General features: G+C 34.3%; 1 protein-coding gene across 8 annotated transcripts in view; it reads left to right on the top strand.

Annotated features, from left to right (window-relative positions):
* The window catches only part of SGCE (sarcoglycan epsilon), a 71,027-nt gene that overhangs the window by 45,978 nt on the left and 6,993 nt on the right, over nucleotides 1-18,056 (top strand). For 4 of the 8 annotated variants that reach the window (XM_034964477.3, XM_034964475.3, XM_034964470.3 and 1 more), the window contains 4 exons: nucleotides 6,842-7,004; nucleotides 9,423-9,634; nucleotides 10,557-10,583; nucleotides 11,316-11,504. In XM_034964477.3, coding sequence (XP_034820368.1) covers nucleotides 6,842-7,004; nucleotides 9,423-9,634; nucleotides 10,557-10,583; nucleotides 11,316-11,504 — 591 coding nt within the window. The remainder of the gene's footprint in view (nucleotides 1-6,841; nucleotides 7,005-9,422; nucleotides 9,635-10,556; nucleotides 10,584-11,315; nucleotides 11,505-18,056) is intronic. The other 4 variants (XM_057302911.2, XM_034964476.3, XM_057302910.2 and 1 more) reach the window with 1 other exon arrangement.

The following is an 18,056-nucleotide window of genomic DNA, read 5'->3' as shown; positions in this document are numbered from 1 at the left end:
TGTATAATGACATGTTTCCATCATTATAGTATCATACAGAGTAGTTTCACTGCTTTAAAAGTCATCTATGTTCCACCTGTTCATCCCGCCTTCCCCCCAACTTCTGGCAATCATTGATGTTTTTACTGTCTCCATAGTGGTTTTTCTTCCAGAATGTCATATAATTGGAATCAAGTAGTCTGTAGCCTTTCCATATTTGCTTATTTCACTTAGTAATATGCTTTGAAGTTTCTTCCATATCGTTTCATGGCTCGATAGCTTATTCCATTTTAGCACTGAATAATATTCCATTTTCTGGATGTACCACGGTTTAATTATCATTCACCTACTGGAGGACATCTTGGTTGCCCCCATATTTTGGCAGTCATGAACAAGGCTGCTATAGATATCCATGTGCAGGCTTTTGTGTGGAAATAAGTTTTTAACTCCTTTGGGTAAATATAGGGAGAGTGATAGCTGGATCATATGGTAAAAGTATGTTATTTTGTAAGAAACTGCCAAGCTGTCTTCCAAATTGGCTACACCATCTTGCATTCCCACCAGCAATGAATAAAAGTTGCTGTTGCTTCACATCCTTGCCAGCATTTGATATTGCCACTGTTCTGGATTTTGGCCAATCTGTGTGTTGCGTATCTCACTGTTTTCATTTGTCTTTCCATGATGATATGTAAAGTGGAGCATCTTTTCATGTGCATATTTACCACGAGTATAACTTCTATGGTGAGGTGTCTGTTAAGGTCTCTGGCTTTTTGTTGTTGTTGTTTTTTAGACAGAGTCTTACTGTGTCACCCAGGCTGGAGTGCAGTGGTGCGATCTTGGCTCACTGCAGCCTCTGCCTCCTGGGTTCAAGTGATTCTCATGCCTCAGCCTCCCAAGTCAAGTAGCTGGGACTATAGAAGCATGCCATCTTACACAGATAATTTTTGTATTTTCAGTAGAGATGGGGTTTCGCCATGTTGGCGAGGCTGGTCTCAAACTCCTGGCCTCAAGTGATCTGCCCACCTTGGCCTCCAAAAGTGCTGAGATTACAGGCTTGAGCCACTGCATCTGGCCTCTGGCCCATTTTTAATTGGATTGTTTGTTGTTTTATGTTTTAAGTGTTTTTTGTATATTTTGGATAACAGTCCTTTATCAGACATGCATTTTGCAAATATTTCCTTGTAGTCTGTGGCTTTTTGTACTACTGGCAGTGTCTTTTGCAGAAGAGAAATTTTTAATTTTAATTAAGTCCATCTTGTCAATTCTTTCTTTCATGGATTGTGCCTTTGGTGTTGTAACTAAAAAATCATCGTCAAATCCAAGGTCATCTCGATTTTCTCCTCTATTATCTTCTAGAAGTTTCATAGTTTTGCATTTTGCATGTAGACCTGTGATGCATTTTGAGTTAATTTTTGTGAAGGGCATATGTATCTAGATTCATTTTTTACATGTATAAGTCTAGTTTTTTCAACACCATTTGTTCAAAAGACTGTCTTTCCTCCATTGTATTGCCTTTGCTCCTTTGCCACAGATTAGTTGAATAGATTTATGTGGGTCTATTTCTAAATATGTATTCTGTTTCATTGATCTATTTTGTCAATTATTTCCCAATACTACACTGTCTTGATTGCTGTAGCTTTATAGTAAATCTTGATGTTGGGTAGTGTCAGTCCTCAAAATTTGTTCTTCTCCTTCAATATTGTTTTGGCTATTCTGGGTCTTCTGTTTCTCCATATAAACTTTAGAATAAGTTTGTTAATATCCGCAAATTAACTTGCTGAGAATATGATTGAGATTACATTGAATCTATAATTAATTTGGGAAGAACTGGCATATGGACAATATTTAGTCTTCCTATCCATTAAACATGGAATTTCTCTCCATTTATTTAGGTCTTCTTTGATTTCTTTAATCAGTTTTGTAGTTTTCCTCATACAGATCTTGTACCTATTTTATTAGACTTATATTTATATTTAAGTATTTTATTTTGGAGGGTACTCTGTCGCCCAGGCTGGAGTGCAGTGGCACAATCTCGGCTCACTGCAACCTCTGCCTCCTGGGTTCAACCCCTGGCTCAGCCTCCTGAGAAGCTGGGACTACAGGCGTGTGCCACCATGCCCAGCTAATTTTTGTATTTTTAGTAGAGATGGTTTTGTCATGTTGGCCAGGCTGGTCTCAAACTTCTGACCTCAGGTGACCCACCTGCCTCGGCCTGCAAAACTGCTGGGATTACAGGTGTGAGCCACCACACCCGGCCTGTGTTTTTAATTTCAAGTTCTACCTGTTCATGCTGGTATATAGGAAAGTGATGGACTTTATTATATTAATCTTAGTATCAGCTCTATCAGCTCTTGCCTCATGTATTTTGATGCTTTCTGTTTTGGAAGGTTATTACTGATTCCTGCAACGTTGCTGTAATCACTCACTAGTTTTAGGAGTTTTTAATCAATTCTTTTGAATCATATCATCTGCAAAGAAAGACAGTATTTAATCCTTTCAAATCTGTATACTTTTTATTTTCTTTTTGTCTTTTATTACATTAGTTAGGACTTCCAGTATGATGTTAAAAAACAGTGATGAGAGGCAACATTCTTAACTTTTTCCTGATACTAGTAGGAAAACTTCAAGTTTCTCATCATTTAGAGTAATGTTAGCTGTAGGTATCAAATTGAGGAAATTCCCCTCTATTCCTAGTTTACTAAGAATTTTTTTTTCACAAATTGCCATTGGATTTTGTCAAATGCATTTCCTGCATCTGCTGATGCTGTCATGTGATTTTTCTTCTTTAGCCTGTTGATGTGATATTAACTGATTTTTGGATGTTGAACTAGCCTTGCATAACTGGGGAAAGTCCCAGTTGATCATTGTGTATAATTCCTTTTATACATTGTTGAATCTGATTTGCTAATATTTTGTTGAGGATTTTTGCACCTGTGTTTATGAGAGATGCTGGTGTGGTGTGTAGTTTCTTTTCATGTAATGTTGTTTTCTGGTTTTGGTATTAAGGTAATTTGGGTTTCATAGAATGAGATAGGAAGTATTCTTTTGGCTTTTGTCTTCTGAGAAATATTGTAGAGAGTTGGCATAATTTCTCCTTTAAACGTCTGGTAGAATTCAACAGTGAACCCATCTGGACCTGATGCTTTCTGCTTTAGAAGATTATTAATTATTGATTCAATTTCCTTACTACATATAGGCCTGTGCAGATTATCTGATTTTTTTTTTCTTCTGCTTACTTTGGATTTCATTTGTTCTTCTTTTTCTAGTTTCCTGAGGGGGAGGTTTCAATTATTGATTTTAGATCTCTCTTCTTTTCTAATGTATGCATTCAATGCTATGAATTTCCTTCTAAGTATTGCTTTTGCCAAATTGTAAACATTTTGATAAGTTATGGTTTCATTTTTATTTAATTCAGAATATTTTCAAGTTTCATCCAAGATTTCTCCTTTAATCCATGTGCAATTTTTGAAGTATGTTGCTTAGTCTCCTAGTAGTTTGGGATTTTTCAGTTATCTCTTGATACTGAGTTCCAGTTTAATTCTACCGGGGTCTGAGAGCAGACAGTGTATGATTTCTATTCCTTTAAATTTGTTAATTTTTTATGGTCTGGAATGTTGCTAAATGTTTCATGTGTACTTAAGAAGAATGTGTATTCTATTTTTGGATGAAGTAGTCTCTAAGTGTCTATTAAAACCTGTCGACTGATGATGATACTGAGTTTCACTATGTCTTTACCAATTTTCTGCCTGCTGGTTGTGTCCATTTCTGATAGAGAGATGTTGAAATGTCCAGCTATAATAGTGGATTCATCTGTTTCTCTTTGCACTTCTATCAGCTCTTGCCTCATGTAATTTGATGCACTGTTATGAGGCATATACACATTAAGGAGTGATTTATGTTCTTAAAGAATTGACCTCTTTATCATTATGTAATGCCTTTCTTTGTCTCTGATAAGTTTCCTTGCTGTGAGGTTGGCTCTGTCTGAAATTAATATAGCTCCTCCTGCTTTTTAGTTATTGTTAGCATAGTATATGTTTCTCCACCCATTTACTTTTAATGTATATGTGTCTTCCTATTTAAAGTAGATATTTTTTATAAAGAGTATAGTTGGATCTTGTTTTTCAATCCACTCTGACAGTCTCTGTCTTTTCAATGGGGTATTTAGACCATTGATGTTTAAAGTGATTATTGAGGCCAGCCATGGTAGCTCACGCCTGTAATCCCAGCACTTTGGGAGGCAGAGGCAGGCAGATCACCTGAGGTCAGGAGTTCGAGACCAGCCTAGCCAACATGGTGAAAACCCATTTCTACCGAAAATACAAAAATTAGCTGGGTGTGGTGGTGGGCACCTGTAGTCTCAGCTACTTGGGAGGCTGAGGCAGGAGAATTGCTTGAACCCAGGAGGCGGAGGATGCAGTGAGCTGAGATCTGCATTCCAGCCCGGGTGACAGGGCGAGACTGTGTCTCAAAAATAAAATAAAATTAAAATAAAATAAAATAAAATATAAATCTACCACATTTGTTACTGTTTTCTGTTTGTTGCCTTTGTTTTTTGTTTCTATTTTTGTCTTCCACTCTTTTCCCACTTTTTATAGTTTTCATTGAGCATTTTTTATGATTGTTTTCTCTCCTCTTTTAACACATCAGTTGTATTTTTTAAAGTGTCTTTTACTGATTGTCTTAGAGTTTGTAATATACATATATAACCAATCCAAGTTCACTTTCAAATAACACTACACTACTTCCTAGGTATTGCAGGTATCTTATGATAAAATAATCCCTGTCTTTCCCTCATCTCTCTTGTATCATTGCTGTCATTTATTTTGCTTATCTATAAGTGTATATAAACATATATGTAGATATATACATTTATGGATATATGGTGAATAGATTGTTGCTATTATTATTTTAAGCAAGTTATCTGTTAGATCAATTAAGAAAAATAAAAGGTTTTATCTTCACTTATTCCTTCTCTGATGCTCTACTTTTCTTTATGTAGATCTGAGTTTCTGACTTATATCATTTTCCATCTCTCAAAAGAAGTTATTTTAACATTTCTTGCAAAGTAGTTTCACTTTATTCATTAGAGCCCTCTGCATATTAGTCATAGTTGTTTTAAATTTCTGGTCTGATAATTTCAACATCTCTGCCATATCTGATTCCGGTGTGATGCTTGTTCAGTCTTTTCAAACTGTGCTTTTTGCTGTATAGTATGTTTTATAATTTTTTTTCTTGATAGCTGGACTAATGTATGGAGTAAAAAGAATGAATATAAGTAGACCTTTAGTAATATGGTGGTCAGGTGTTGTGGGAGGGGAAGAATTCTGTAATTCTATGATTAGTTTTCAATCTTTTAGTGAACCTATGCCTCAGGACCATGAATTTCACATATGCTTCTTATTTGCCTTCTTAGGTAGGACGGGATATGTGGATATCCAGTTTTTCCAGCACCATTAGTTATAACAACTATTATATATATATATATATTCCAGCACCATTAGTTATAAAAACTAATTCTATGATTAGTTTTCAATCTTTTAGTGAGCCTATGCCTCAAGACCATAAATTTCACATATGCTTCTCATTTGCCTTCTTAGGTAGGACGGGATATGTGGATATCCAGTTTTTCCAGCACCATTAGTTATAACAACTATTCTTTCCTTTTTGAATTGTCTTGGTACCTGTGATGATAATCAGTTTATTAAATGTGAGAGTTTATTTCTGGATTCTCAGTTCTATTCCGTTGATCTGTTTGTCTGTTCCTATGCCCGTACCAGATGACTTGCTTACTGTAGCTCTGAGTAAGTTTTCAAATTGGGAATTTTGAGTTTTCCAAATTTGTTTTTCCTTATCCAAATTTGTGTGTGTGTGTGTGTGTGTGTGTGTGTGTGTGTGTGTGTATGGCTATTCTGGGTGCTATGAACTTCCTTAGGAATTTTAGGATCAGTTAGTCAACTTCTGCAAAGAAGGCAGCTAGAATTTTGATGGTTTTATTTCATTTTACATTGCCATTTTTTCCCTAGCATTGTCATTATGAAAAGGAACAGTATTTACTTGTAGTATTTTCCTGGTTTTCTCTTTTCTTTTGAAAGGCCAATGAGATTCCTATCTTCTCAAGCTGCTCCAAGATTATTTAAATACTGTTGTCACTATTTCCTGTTGTGAAATCTTTTTAGCCAGTTAAGTAGAGATCTTTCCCCATAATTCCCCCAAACCAACAAAATATTTTGTTTGCCTCTTTGTGTTTACCAAACAATAGTTTTACCCTTATATTAATGTCTTAGATAAAAGATTGCAAGGCCTTCTAATGAGAAACCAAGCATATAGGGGTTTGTGTAGCAGAAAAACTAACAGAACTGATAGGTAAAATAGTAATGTCTACCCAAAGCTCCATACCTCCAGGGATGTAATTTAAGAGTTTTATTACAAGAAAATTAAGTTAAATGTATTACTTAGTTATTTATTATTGTAGTAGTGGGGTTATTTCCTAATTTACCTTAAGGATAATGTTTTTAATGTAAATAGTCTACTAAATATAGTAATTACTAAATATAGTAATCAGAATATGATGCATGTTTATATTGAATGAAAATAAATGGGATGAAATAAAGTTTTAGAAATTAACATAGAATGGAGAGAGTATCTGGTATACCAAAGCACTCAGTAAATATTGGTTGAATAAAGGAATGAATGAAAGGAAGCCCCTACATGAATCATTGTTTTTAGAGCCGAGACCCCTACCTCAGGGATGAGTCTAGTTAATCTCTCGATTCAGAAGGCTAAATCCTGCTTTTAAGGTGGATTGTTTTTTAGTGTTTTCAATTTTCTTAAAGGATAACCTGAGGGTTTCACATTTTTACAGCGTTTATGTCATGGTTGGTGCAGATGTCCCGTTTTCTTCTTGTTTACGAGAAGTTGAAAATCCACAGAATCAATTGAGATGTAGTCAAGAAATGGAGCCTGTAATAACATGTGATAAAAAATTTCGTACTCAATTTTACATTGACTGGTGCAAAATTTCATTGGTAAGTTTTTATTTTGTTTTTGCAAGTTTAGTTAAAAATAATGTGGCTGGAGTTAACATTTGACTAAAACCTGAACTGCTTTTAGGAATAAATCCTGGGTTTACTTTAACTGCAGTTGACTTCCCTTGAGATTAAGGATCTGGTAAGCTCGTTGACAGTGCATCCATTTAGGAAAGAATATATCCACTTTTGTACTTATTCTATCCTTGATTAGTTGCTGGGGCTGGATTAGCTTGGCAGGTGGTCCAAATGAACCCCTTGGACATCCATATAGCTGCTAATGAGCACAGATAGTGGAGTTAGTGTGATATGTGCAGAAAGATTCTTCTTAAATATTCTGCCACTAACCCACTTTGGAAGGAAAGGATGGAGTACAATAATAAATCTGAAAATAAAGCAGTATTGTGCTATGATTTAATGTTCTGACAACTCAAATTATAGGGAAAGTCCAAGAAACAAGAGACAATTCCAAGTGAAGAAAGTTAGAATCTTACCCATAATTCATAAACATAATATTTCTTTCCAAATCACATTTTAATTTGCATGTTAACAGATTTAGGAAAATGTAAGGTTTCAAATATATGTAAGATATGTGTAATATTTTACATATGTTTGCATATTTTATATTATATGTCTGTATATAATATTTTGATCCTGTTATCTGAAAAGCAGGAGAGTTGTTTCAATTCTTTGTTTTTTTTTCTTTTCATATTAATGTATCAAACTGATGTTTTAATTATTTAGTGATCTTTTAGATATAACTTCTGTCAATTCTTTATGATTGGTGGTGAGTGAATTAGATCTAAGTTTAAAGTTGACATTTGAACAAAGTTATTGACACATAAACACAATTATCACTTCATGTCTTAGAGAGCCAGCTGCATCCTGGAGAACACATTACTCACATTGCAACACTTAGCACTCCTTGTGGCCTTTTGCCTTGAACTCTTCTTCTCATGCCTCTTGTCTCATGGCCTTTAGAAAAATGGCCTTCTTTGTCTTCCTAAATCAAGTAAAATTATTATTATAGGCAAATTTGCTGAATTATTATAGGAAAATTTGTTCAATCATGGTGCTAACGATACAAGGGTGCAGGAGAATGAGCAGCTGCAACCATAACTTAGATTCCTCTCCCAGCATCATCAGTGGCCAGCAGACCCTAACAATGCCATTTTACTTGTGGTTGTTCTGGAAAATGAGTTTATGTTTAGGACTATTACCCAGTCTCTAAAAGTTAAAAAATGATATATTCCTTGAAGATTTTTGTTTATCTGTTAAGGCTTTATAAGTGGAAAAGTTGGGAATTTTTATTTTTTATTTTACATGTATTTATTTTTATGCCACATCTTGCCACAAAAGATTTCAGAAGGTTAAATAAGAGTCATACAGTAAACATAATAAATAAAATATAAAAGAAATGGAAAATCAGGACCTAAATTTCACCCCCCAAAAATAAGCATAAGGCTGTGTTGGACAACAAGCCGCCAATGTGCAGGACAAAAATAAATGAAATTCATATTTAGTTCTCATTCTTAAAAAGGAGGCACATCAATTCCTTGGCAGAAAACAAAAGTTTTTACTAACACTGTATTATTAACAAAATTTTTCAAGTGGAGTTTTTTGGGAGAAGATACTGAATAATGCTGCAACTAATTCTCCCCAGCATTTTATTTTAGTAGCAAATGTAGTAGCAAATTTCACATGGCTACATTTTTAGTGTCCTTCAATAAAAACCTTAGCATAATTAAATGCAACTCAGTGAAAGCAGCTCAATTAATGTGGAGGTAAATTAACATAGTGCAACTGTTGTAGTTTTTTTTTTTTTTTTTTTTTGATACTGGGATAGAATTAAGTAAGACTGGGATAGGTTCCATATTCCCTAGACTATCTTCCATAAAAGTTACTTCTGTCAGCTGGAAGGCAGAAAGATCAAGGACGACACGTTTGGAAATTGTCCCTCTTTTTTTTTTCCTTTTCTCTTTCGCTAAACTTAGAAACCATACGTGCATACCTGGTTTTCAGCCAGTTTTAGGTTTGGTAAAATCTGCACTTGAGCTTTGCCACTAGGAAATAAGACATTTACATGGTAGTGTAAAGGACTACTGCTTTAGAGGAAGGAAACTGAAAAAGAACAACTACACGTATAGGCACACACATGTTAAATATGTACACATGTAAATGTATATGTATATATGTTTTAGGAAGAACATAGAAAGTAGACCAAAGTAAAGCCTTTATTACTTTCATTCGTTACATTCCCTACCTCCAATAAATACTTGCAAATTCAAGAGGTGATAAAGTAATTGGAAAAGATAGCTTTTTAGATAATTTGTCAAAGAATGTTTTAGTGTATCCAGATCTTAAAATCTCTTAATGTTTGCAACGATTAATTTGTTGTGTAATTGTCTTTTATATCAGGTTGATAAAACAAAGCAAGTGTCCACCTATCAGGAAGTGATTCGTGGAGAGGGGATTTTACCTGATGGTGGAGAATACAAACCCCCTTCTGATTCTTTGAAAAGCAGAGACTATTACACGGATTTCCTAATTACACTGGCTGTGCCCTCGGCAGTGGCACTGGTCCTTTTTCTAATACTTGCTTATATCATGTGCTGCCGACGGGAAGGCGTGTGAGTACTTTAAAACTAATAAGAAAATTAGAGATCCTGCTAAGATAACAACATAGAAGATTCCATTAAAAGCAAAGTTTCATTTGGTTCATAAAACACTTTGTAAATGAATTGAAATTGTGTCCAAACTGCAATACTTTATTCCTTTAAAATGAATTAAAATAGTTTTGAGTCTAGTAAATCAAATTAGGGGATATAATTACTTTATTCAAAAATTATTAAGGCTAGATGTAAATTCACACTGGCAAAACAGTCCCAAGAATAATTGAGGCTAGATATTTTGGTTATACAAGCCATCTTGCATGAGCAGAGACTGCAGAATCTACTGACATGGTAATTGCACTTAAAAAAATTGTGTTAGTTTGATCAGAAGTGATGGTCAAAACTCTTGAAATCATTCTGCTGTCAAACAGGGTAACACAATTTAATGTTTAAAATATATTTTTAAAACCCAACTTAGGAGTAAATTAATGAAAATAAGGTATAATTTGAGTAACAAGTCTTCACTTCATGAATAGTTAGTACCTTCAGGACATCTATGTCAATTAAGGTAATCTCCCAAGATTATCTGGAAGTCAGGGCAACAAAGCAAAGGATAAAAAATTAATAAAGCAGCAAGTAACAAATTCTTTCATTTTTACATGTAGCTTGATTTCATTATGTCATAGAATTTATTTCAATCAAGGCCTTGATTCTTAATCTCCATTTTTTTCATTTTTCTATGTGTTTCTCATCAGTATTCCATCGCTGTATGTGTACTCATCCAAGTAATGTCATAAACCTGGTGGCAAATGCTGCCTGGTTGCATTTAATAGTGACAATGTCAGCATTTCCACATCATGCAAGATCCCATGAGCATATAGTCTTAATGTTCCAAATATCAATGCTATTATTTAATTCATAAATTTTGTTTTGTTTCTAGGGAAAAGAGAAACATGCAAACACCAGAGTAAGTGTCTTCTTTCCTGTTATTTTCTTCATCATTTTTTCCCACCTCTCAGTTGCCCATCATGCTCCATACATGTGTGTCAAGCTTTTTTTCATTTGTCATCTTTCATAGTTTATTTCATAAATGTGAAAGCTGCTTTCTAAATAGAGATATTTAGGAGGGGTAGAAACTAAAACTAAAAAGCGTTTGAAAACTAAGATTACACAGATAAAAATTAAACCTAAAATATTTCAGATTCAGAATATTAACTTACCATTTATATTATGTGATTTCCAATCTGCATTTCTATAAACCAGAGAACAGATGAAAAGACCTTTCATACAAGTTTTCCAGAATCTACAGTAATAACCTACCATAAAATGAAACTTCTGTGAGTATTATAAATGCCCCACCAGAAGCAAAAATATAAAAGCTATGGTAGTTTTATCTTAAATCATAGAAAATAAATAGAAAACTAGTTTGTTACTTAGGACAGTAATATTAATACAATGCTTCATAGCTTAGTTTAATAAAACACCTATGTATTTTTAAATCAGTTTATAATTTTCAGTTTTGTTATATTAAAAGTATGTGAGATGTATGCCTTTCTGAAATAGTTTATTGAATGCCCAAAGTGCCATAATGTCTTGTTATTTTAAAAGATAAAAATACTTCATAACTTTTTCAAATTGATGACCCATCAGGCTAATATATGATTTTAAATATATGTTGTTTTATTTCTTTTTGACCTAGCATCCAACTGGTCCATCACAGTGCTATTCAGAAATCTACCAAGGAGCTTCGAGACATGTCCAAGAATAGAGAGATAGCATGGCCCCTGTCAACGCTTCCTGTGTTCCACCCTGTGACTGGGGAAATCATACCTCCTTTACACACAGACAACTATGATAGCACAAACATGCCATTGATGCAAACGCAGCAGTAAGTGTCCACTTAGAGCCATAATTATTAATATGCATGTATATTTTTACTAATATCTGTAAAGAACAGAGCTTTCTGTTGTTGTGTTTGTTTATAACTGGAAGAGAAAATAACAAAAGGACATTGTGTAAATCTCACCCCTACTCTCCTGACATATACAATACAATTACTTTTAGGAAATGCGCTTTTTTTCCCCCACTGATCCAAACAAGACTACATATACCTTAATATTTAAGAAATTGACACTGATACTAAACTCAACATTACATGTTTGCTCAAAGATGAGTTAATTATAAAAAAAAAGAACCATATCCTAAGCATTTCAAATTGATTATTTTTAGAGATATTAAAATTATTTGGTTTAAACCTATTAAAATGTTATTACCATAGATCTTTCTAATCTAAATTTTTGCCTCAGAATTAAGGGTGTTTGGGTTGTTTTTTATGATCTGCTTGTATGTCAGAGCAAGCAGCTCCAATTTGGGCTATAAACACCTATTTTATTAGTGCAAACCTTGTCTAGTGCTATAGGGATCAGGGTTAGAAAGGCTGGAACGACTTTGTAAGGAGTAGATAAGGGTGAGGGGTGAGGAAACCGTACAGTTGCATTTGGGAGACCATGCTATATAATGCTGTAATGCAGCATTATGCTACATCATATATTGCTGATATAATGTAGCCTAGTGGCCACATTTTTATATAAGGGAATGGTGGGTAAAACTGTTATTTATAAGAATATGTCTCTTTTTTTCTTTTTTTTTTTTTAAGACGGAGTTTCACTCCTGTTGCCCAGGCTGGAGTGCAATGACACGATCTCGGCTCACTGCAACCTCCGCCTCCCAGGTTCAAGTGATTCTCCTGCCTCAGCCTCCCAAGTAGCTCGGATTATAGGCACCTGCCCCCATGCCCAGCTAATTTTTGTATTTTTAGTAGAGACGGGGTTTCACCATGTTGGCCAGGCTGGTCTTGAAATCCTGGCCTAGGTGATCTGCCTGCCTCAGCCTCCAAAGTACTGGGATTACAGGTGTGAGCCACCATGCCCGGCCTTTTTTCTTTTTAACCAAATGTTAAAATGAGTTGAATTCAATTGCCCTAAGCACTAGAAGTCACGAAGTTGGCTTTTGAGGTCCTCCTCTTTTTCACTTTACTTTTATAGATGGAATGGCTATGCAGAAAAATCTCTCTTTCTCACTCTCTCAGTCTCTCTTTCTCTCTCTCTCATACACACACACACAGACACATACACACCCCTTAGGATATAATATTAAAGTGAACACATTTACCTGGGAACTCTGCTGGGTACATTTTTCCCATTGAGTGCTTATTCTGTAACCAGGTAGAATGCATGTGGTAATTCGAAGATTAAATAATAATTAATATAAGTAGTATAGATAGACTAGATAAGTTTATCCAGAATACTTTAGAAACCCAAAAGTATTATGAATATTTTTCTAAAGTTCTCTAACATCACTTAGGGTCATACAGACTAAGGTGCCTGTTTATGTGCATGTGTGTATGAGAGTGTAAGTAATGGGTAGTGGGTAATTTAAGAAATGGGTGAAATTGCATATGTTTACAATTTTGAATTTTTGAAACATTAATATATCAGGGATATAAATATTAAAGTCTACAAAATTTAGTTGTACTGAATGCAACGGATGGGTTTCTATGCTCTCTGGTGGTCAGTAGCCCACCTATTATGGGTCATATAAAACCCAGTTTACCGGGATTAGATACTGATGAGAAAAATTGGTAAAATTTCAAGAATATTGTAATAATTCAGAATTTAACAACCTCTTATCCCTTTTTAGATGAAAATTATGAAATGGCTTTATCATTCATTTTCAAAATGAAAAGAATTTGTACTTATTCTTTAAGGTTATTATTTCTGATATTGTTTACTTACCCTAGCGTGCCAGTGAAATGTTGACAGATATCCTTCAAAAATGGAATGGTCAAATACACTTGGAAAAAAGTAGTAGCAACACTGCAGAATTCTAACTTGAAACAAATCCTGTAGCTAACCAAATTGTTTATGAATGATGAATTCAGTATACTTAGTATGAATGTGAAGATGAAATGCATGCCCTTTTAAGAAGGGTTAATTAATAAGTACAAGGCAGCATTATCCAAGCATATACCTGGTTATCGAGTACTGTAACGTAAGGGTTTTATTTCTGTTTTTTAAGCTACAACAGTCTTCAGTCCCTTAGTGTGTTGATACACTTTGTGAATCCATAGGAAAAGGTCAGAATAGGTAACTCTTCAAAGAACACAGTTTGAGAAATGCTTCTGTTGATAATGTAACAAACAGTGCTGTAGAATTTTAGAGTAGAAAACTAGTTATAATGAGTAGGGGAACTTGAATATGTTTGTAAATCAATAAAACTCTATTGCTAGTGAAATTTAAGAGCGGAAAAAGGTTGCTGTCATTTTAAGATAACCCTTTCTAACCACATATATTGAAAATAAGAATAGCCCCTTAAAAAGTATTTTGATTCCCTGTGGTTAGAATTTTTCAATGTTGCTACTAATATACAAGCAAAATAAAATTTTCTATCTAGTTTACACCAAATGGATCTTTCTGGTCCTTCCATAACCCCATCAAGACCGTCATTAGGTTGATCAGATCTCTCTATTTGCAAATGCAATAGGCTATTATATTGAACTTGCAACAATTTAAACACATACGTATTTTTAAGTCCAGAAAACCTTCACATTATTCAGATTTCTGCTAATGGAAAAGCTCCATTAACTAGCACTTCTATATAAATAGGGTACATAGATAATTGATGATGTTCACAATGATTATTCTGAGGCACTGCAGGATCATCAAGTGCGTCTGACTCATCAGAGGAAAATTAAATTACATTCGGTGTCGTTTCAGTGTTGAGTGTATATTATCTTTCTTTTATTCTTAGAAATGGATAATATGTGCACAGTCTCTATGGTAACTCCCTATAAGCCAGAATATGTGATTAACCTCATTTTCCAACCATGCCAGATAATAGGGAATTTATTGTATGGGGTTCATCATAGCTGTCCTTTATGCAAATTCAACTTTTACTTTTTACCAGAAAAACAGCCATGTTTTAAAAGTTTTACTTCAGCACTGAGTAGACACACACAAATATTTTGGTCATTTGGATTGAATTGAATTCTCAAGATTAAAATGTGATATTATATTTTGGGAGGCATTACAGTACTCAATAACCAGGTATATGCTTGGATAATGCTGCCTTGTACTTATTAATTTACCCTTCCTATAAGGGCATGCATTTCATCTTCACATTCATACTAAGTGTACTGAATTTATCATTCACAAACAATTTTTAGCTAGCCAAAGGATTTCATGTTTATTCTTCAGATTGATACCGGAAATATTCAGACATGGATATGGCTAAAGGTTTATATTGGCTTCTAAGCAAGACTCAAGAATATTCAAAGCTTTCTTTCAAAACTGCATAGAACTAGTTTGTTCCTTTAAACAAGTCAATTTACATCAAAGTTATAGAGAACTCACAATGTTATGTAATGAATGGCTGCCACCATTATCAATTACATAGTAATATTTTCTTTTTGGTAGAATGTTTCACAGAGCTCCAGACTGGCACCATAAATTAGTCAGTAAGAAAAAATGTTTAATCATTTGCAGATGATAAATTTGAGACACTGATAAGAGACAAAGTTAAATTAGGTCAGAACTGAGATTAGATTATTTACCTATCCTGATATCTAGGCAGGGCTAGATAGTGTCGGTCATTGACCTCAAAAGGATCTCTGATTCAGGTTATAAGCAAAATGAATAAAGAGGCAGTGGAAAGGGAAGCTGGAGCAGAACCTGGAGATGTAGCACATGCCTAGAAATGAGGTGTTTCATTTTGTACTGTGTTTATTTTGCTTTTCAAATTACAGAGACAACATAAATAGGCTGTTAAAACTATCACATAGTCTAGAAATGTAAGGCCAACTTAATTTGATCTTGGCTAATGTGTTTATTCTTTAATAAACTTTTTATTTTGGAATGATTGTAGAGGTACAGGAAAGTTACAAAGATAATAGAGAGTTCCCAGATACGCCTCAGCCAGTTTCTCCCATTGTTAACATCTTACAGTACCATGGTACATTTGTCACAATGAGGAACCCAGTTTCGGTACTTTACTGTTACCTAGACTTCAGACTTTTTTCAGATGTCATTCGTTTTTCCACTAATGTCCTTTTTCTGTTCTAGGATTCCATCTAGGACACAATAATCACTATGTCTCCTTAGTGTCCTCAGGTCTGGGCATTTTCTTAGACCTTTCTTGCGTCCCATGACCTCGACAGTCATGAGGAGCTATAGCCAGGTATTGTGTAGTATGTCCCTCATGCCCTCATATAGTAAGTTTTTCTGCATCTGTACTTAGTTATCTTTGTAGCCTAGTGAATAAGTGTTGCCATTAATAGCAGTAATAATTTTTTCCCCTATAGATATTTCTCTTATTTATTAAAATTCATTCCTGGAAATCACATTGTAAAGTAATTCTTAAAAGTAAATTGACTTTGCCCAAAGAATCATTGTTGTGACTGGTGTTATGTTTGTGACCAAAGACTTCACATCAAAAATCTATTACGTATTTGACCGGTGTACCTCAATGATTGCCCTTTCTAATTATTTAAATGAAAAAAATTTAATTCCAAGTAATAACATTTTAGGTCATCAAAGGAATGTCAAGAGAGAGTCTAGCCTTGTTCCCAAACCACGTTGTGTCAGAATCACCATAGAGATTTTACAGCACACATTCTGGGGCTCTGAGTATGGGAATTTGGAGTCTGGTGGGAGTGTATGTTATGGTAGAACTCCTGCAGAGAGCTTCTCAACAAAGATTGAGAATTCCTGGCTTAATAATCAAAAGACTTAAGTTTCAGGATTGGAAAATCCAGAGCTCTGAGTAAGAAGGGTTGTTATTCACATTCCTCTACATGGAGTTTTAAAAGAGGAACAGTTTTTCCTAAATTCCCCCATGTGAAACTGAAAGAATAGCAGTCCATGCACATTGTCTAGGAGGTTGGAGCTGTTTGGGAGTTTATACTTCTCAGCCTCTAGACTCTTCCATACCTCCTTAAACTGCCTGAGGAAAATGGTGTGGAGAGGTTGAGAGATGAGAGCTAATCAGAAAACAGTGCCTGGAACAGCTAAAAGCCATTGAAAAAATGTTATTTTGTAGTCTTATGCTTGGGGAAAGGGACATTGACTGGAGGATCCCAAATATTTGATTTTCTAAAAAATAATTTATTATTATATTAAATTTGTAGTGAGGTATGCTGTCTTTTGGGGAAAGATCTGCCTCTTCACTATTCTTTTCTTATGCCAACATCAATACCAATTGATTTTTTTGGAGTGGTAGGCATCTTCATGAGGCCCCTTAGGTAATGAATAATTGGGGAATAGTACTCTACACATTTTTCAGGAAGATATTAATTTGCTACACAAAAATTTTCCTTATTCATTATTCTAAACATAATTCCTAATCCAGGATAATTGGGTCTCTCTCAAAACAGGAGATAGGTTGTACTTAATCTTTTGAAAATTAACAAGTATAAAAGTAGAATTAAGTCTTCTAATTGAAGACAGTATCTAATCATTTTGGCTTTTATTTAAATATTTTTCCATTTGTCCTGCTTTTGGTCACAATGACAACTAACTTTATGGTAAAATTCCATAAATAAAAATTAAGTTTTAATAAAAGTTAATATCAGTTGAAGACAGTGTTTCAGGGGACTAAGATTATGGTGTCCTGTTGAGAAGTATCAGGCAGCCAAGAATATTTCAGAGCCATTGTTTTCCAAAAATATATAACTATTTCTTATTGTTAAATGATGTCACCATACTAACTGAAAAGTGAAATGTTTTGTATTTCACACAACTAATGTCATTTTCTTTGAACTCTGGCATGGATTCTGTGGCTTTATGCAAATCATCATTTTGCTTTTTAGTTTGAAACAAGTAGCAATGTAATCAGTTGATAATCATCAACCTTACTCACAGAATTACGGTATAGGGTATCCAAGAATGTCAAATTACTTTAAAATGGTTGTACAAATAAGAAATAATTGTGTACTCCCCCCAACTCATTTATTAATTTGCAAGTTATTACTCTTGCATTCTTAAAGAATGAAGTTTGTGCAATGACTAATTTACACAATTTTCTATTTAAATGCATGAAATTAATGAACATAAAACGAGAAAATAATTAATGCTAATAATTTAGTTACAGTTTTCTTAAATTTCTACATAATGCAGTTTACACATAATAACTTTTCACTTAGTCTAATAATCATTAAATTGTTTTATGACTTTATTAAGGTCCTTCCTTGGAAGGATTATAGGGCCTCTATTTGAAGTCGACCCCCCACTCCTGTATAATTGCCTTTAGCAGCCTGCTCTCACCAAAGATGAGAATTCGCCACTTTCTTCCTGCATTCTCTGCATCTTAACTAGCAGAGTTGGGGTTGAAGGCATTTTTTCCAGTATGCCTGAAGCAGTGCTGTTATAAAGTATGTCCCTTCAAC

Source organism: Pan paniscus, chromosome 6 (genome assembly GCF_029289425.2).
Source record: "Pan paniscus chromosome 6, NHGRI_mPanPan1-v2.0_pri, whole genome shotgun sequence".
In the NCBI taxonomy this organism is placed as follows: domain Eukaryota; kingdom Metazoa; phylum Chordata; class Mammalia; order Primates; family Hominidae; genus Pan; species Pan paniscus.
This window is presented reverse-complemented; position numbering and strand designations above follow the sequence as displayed.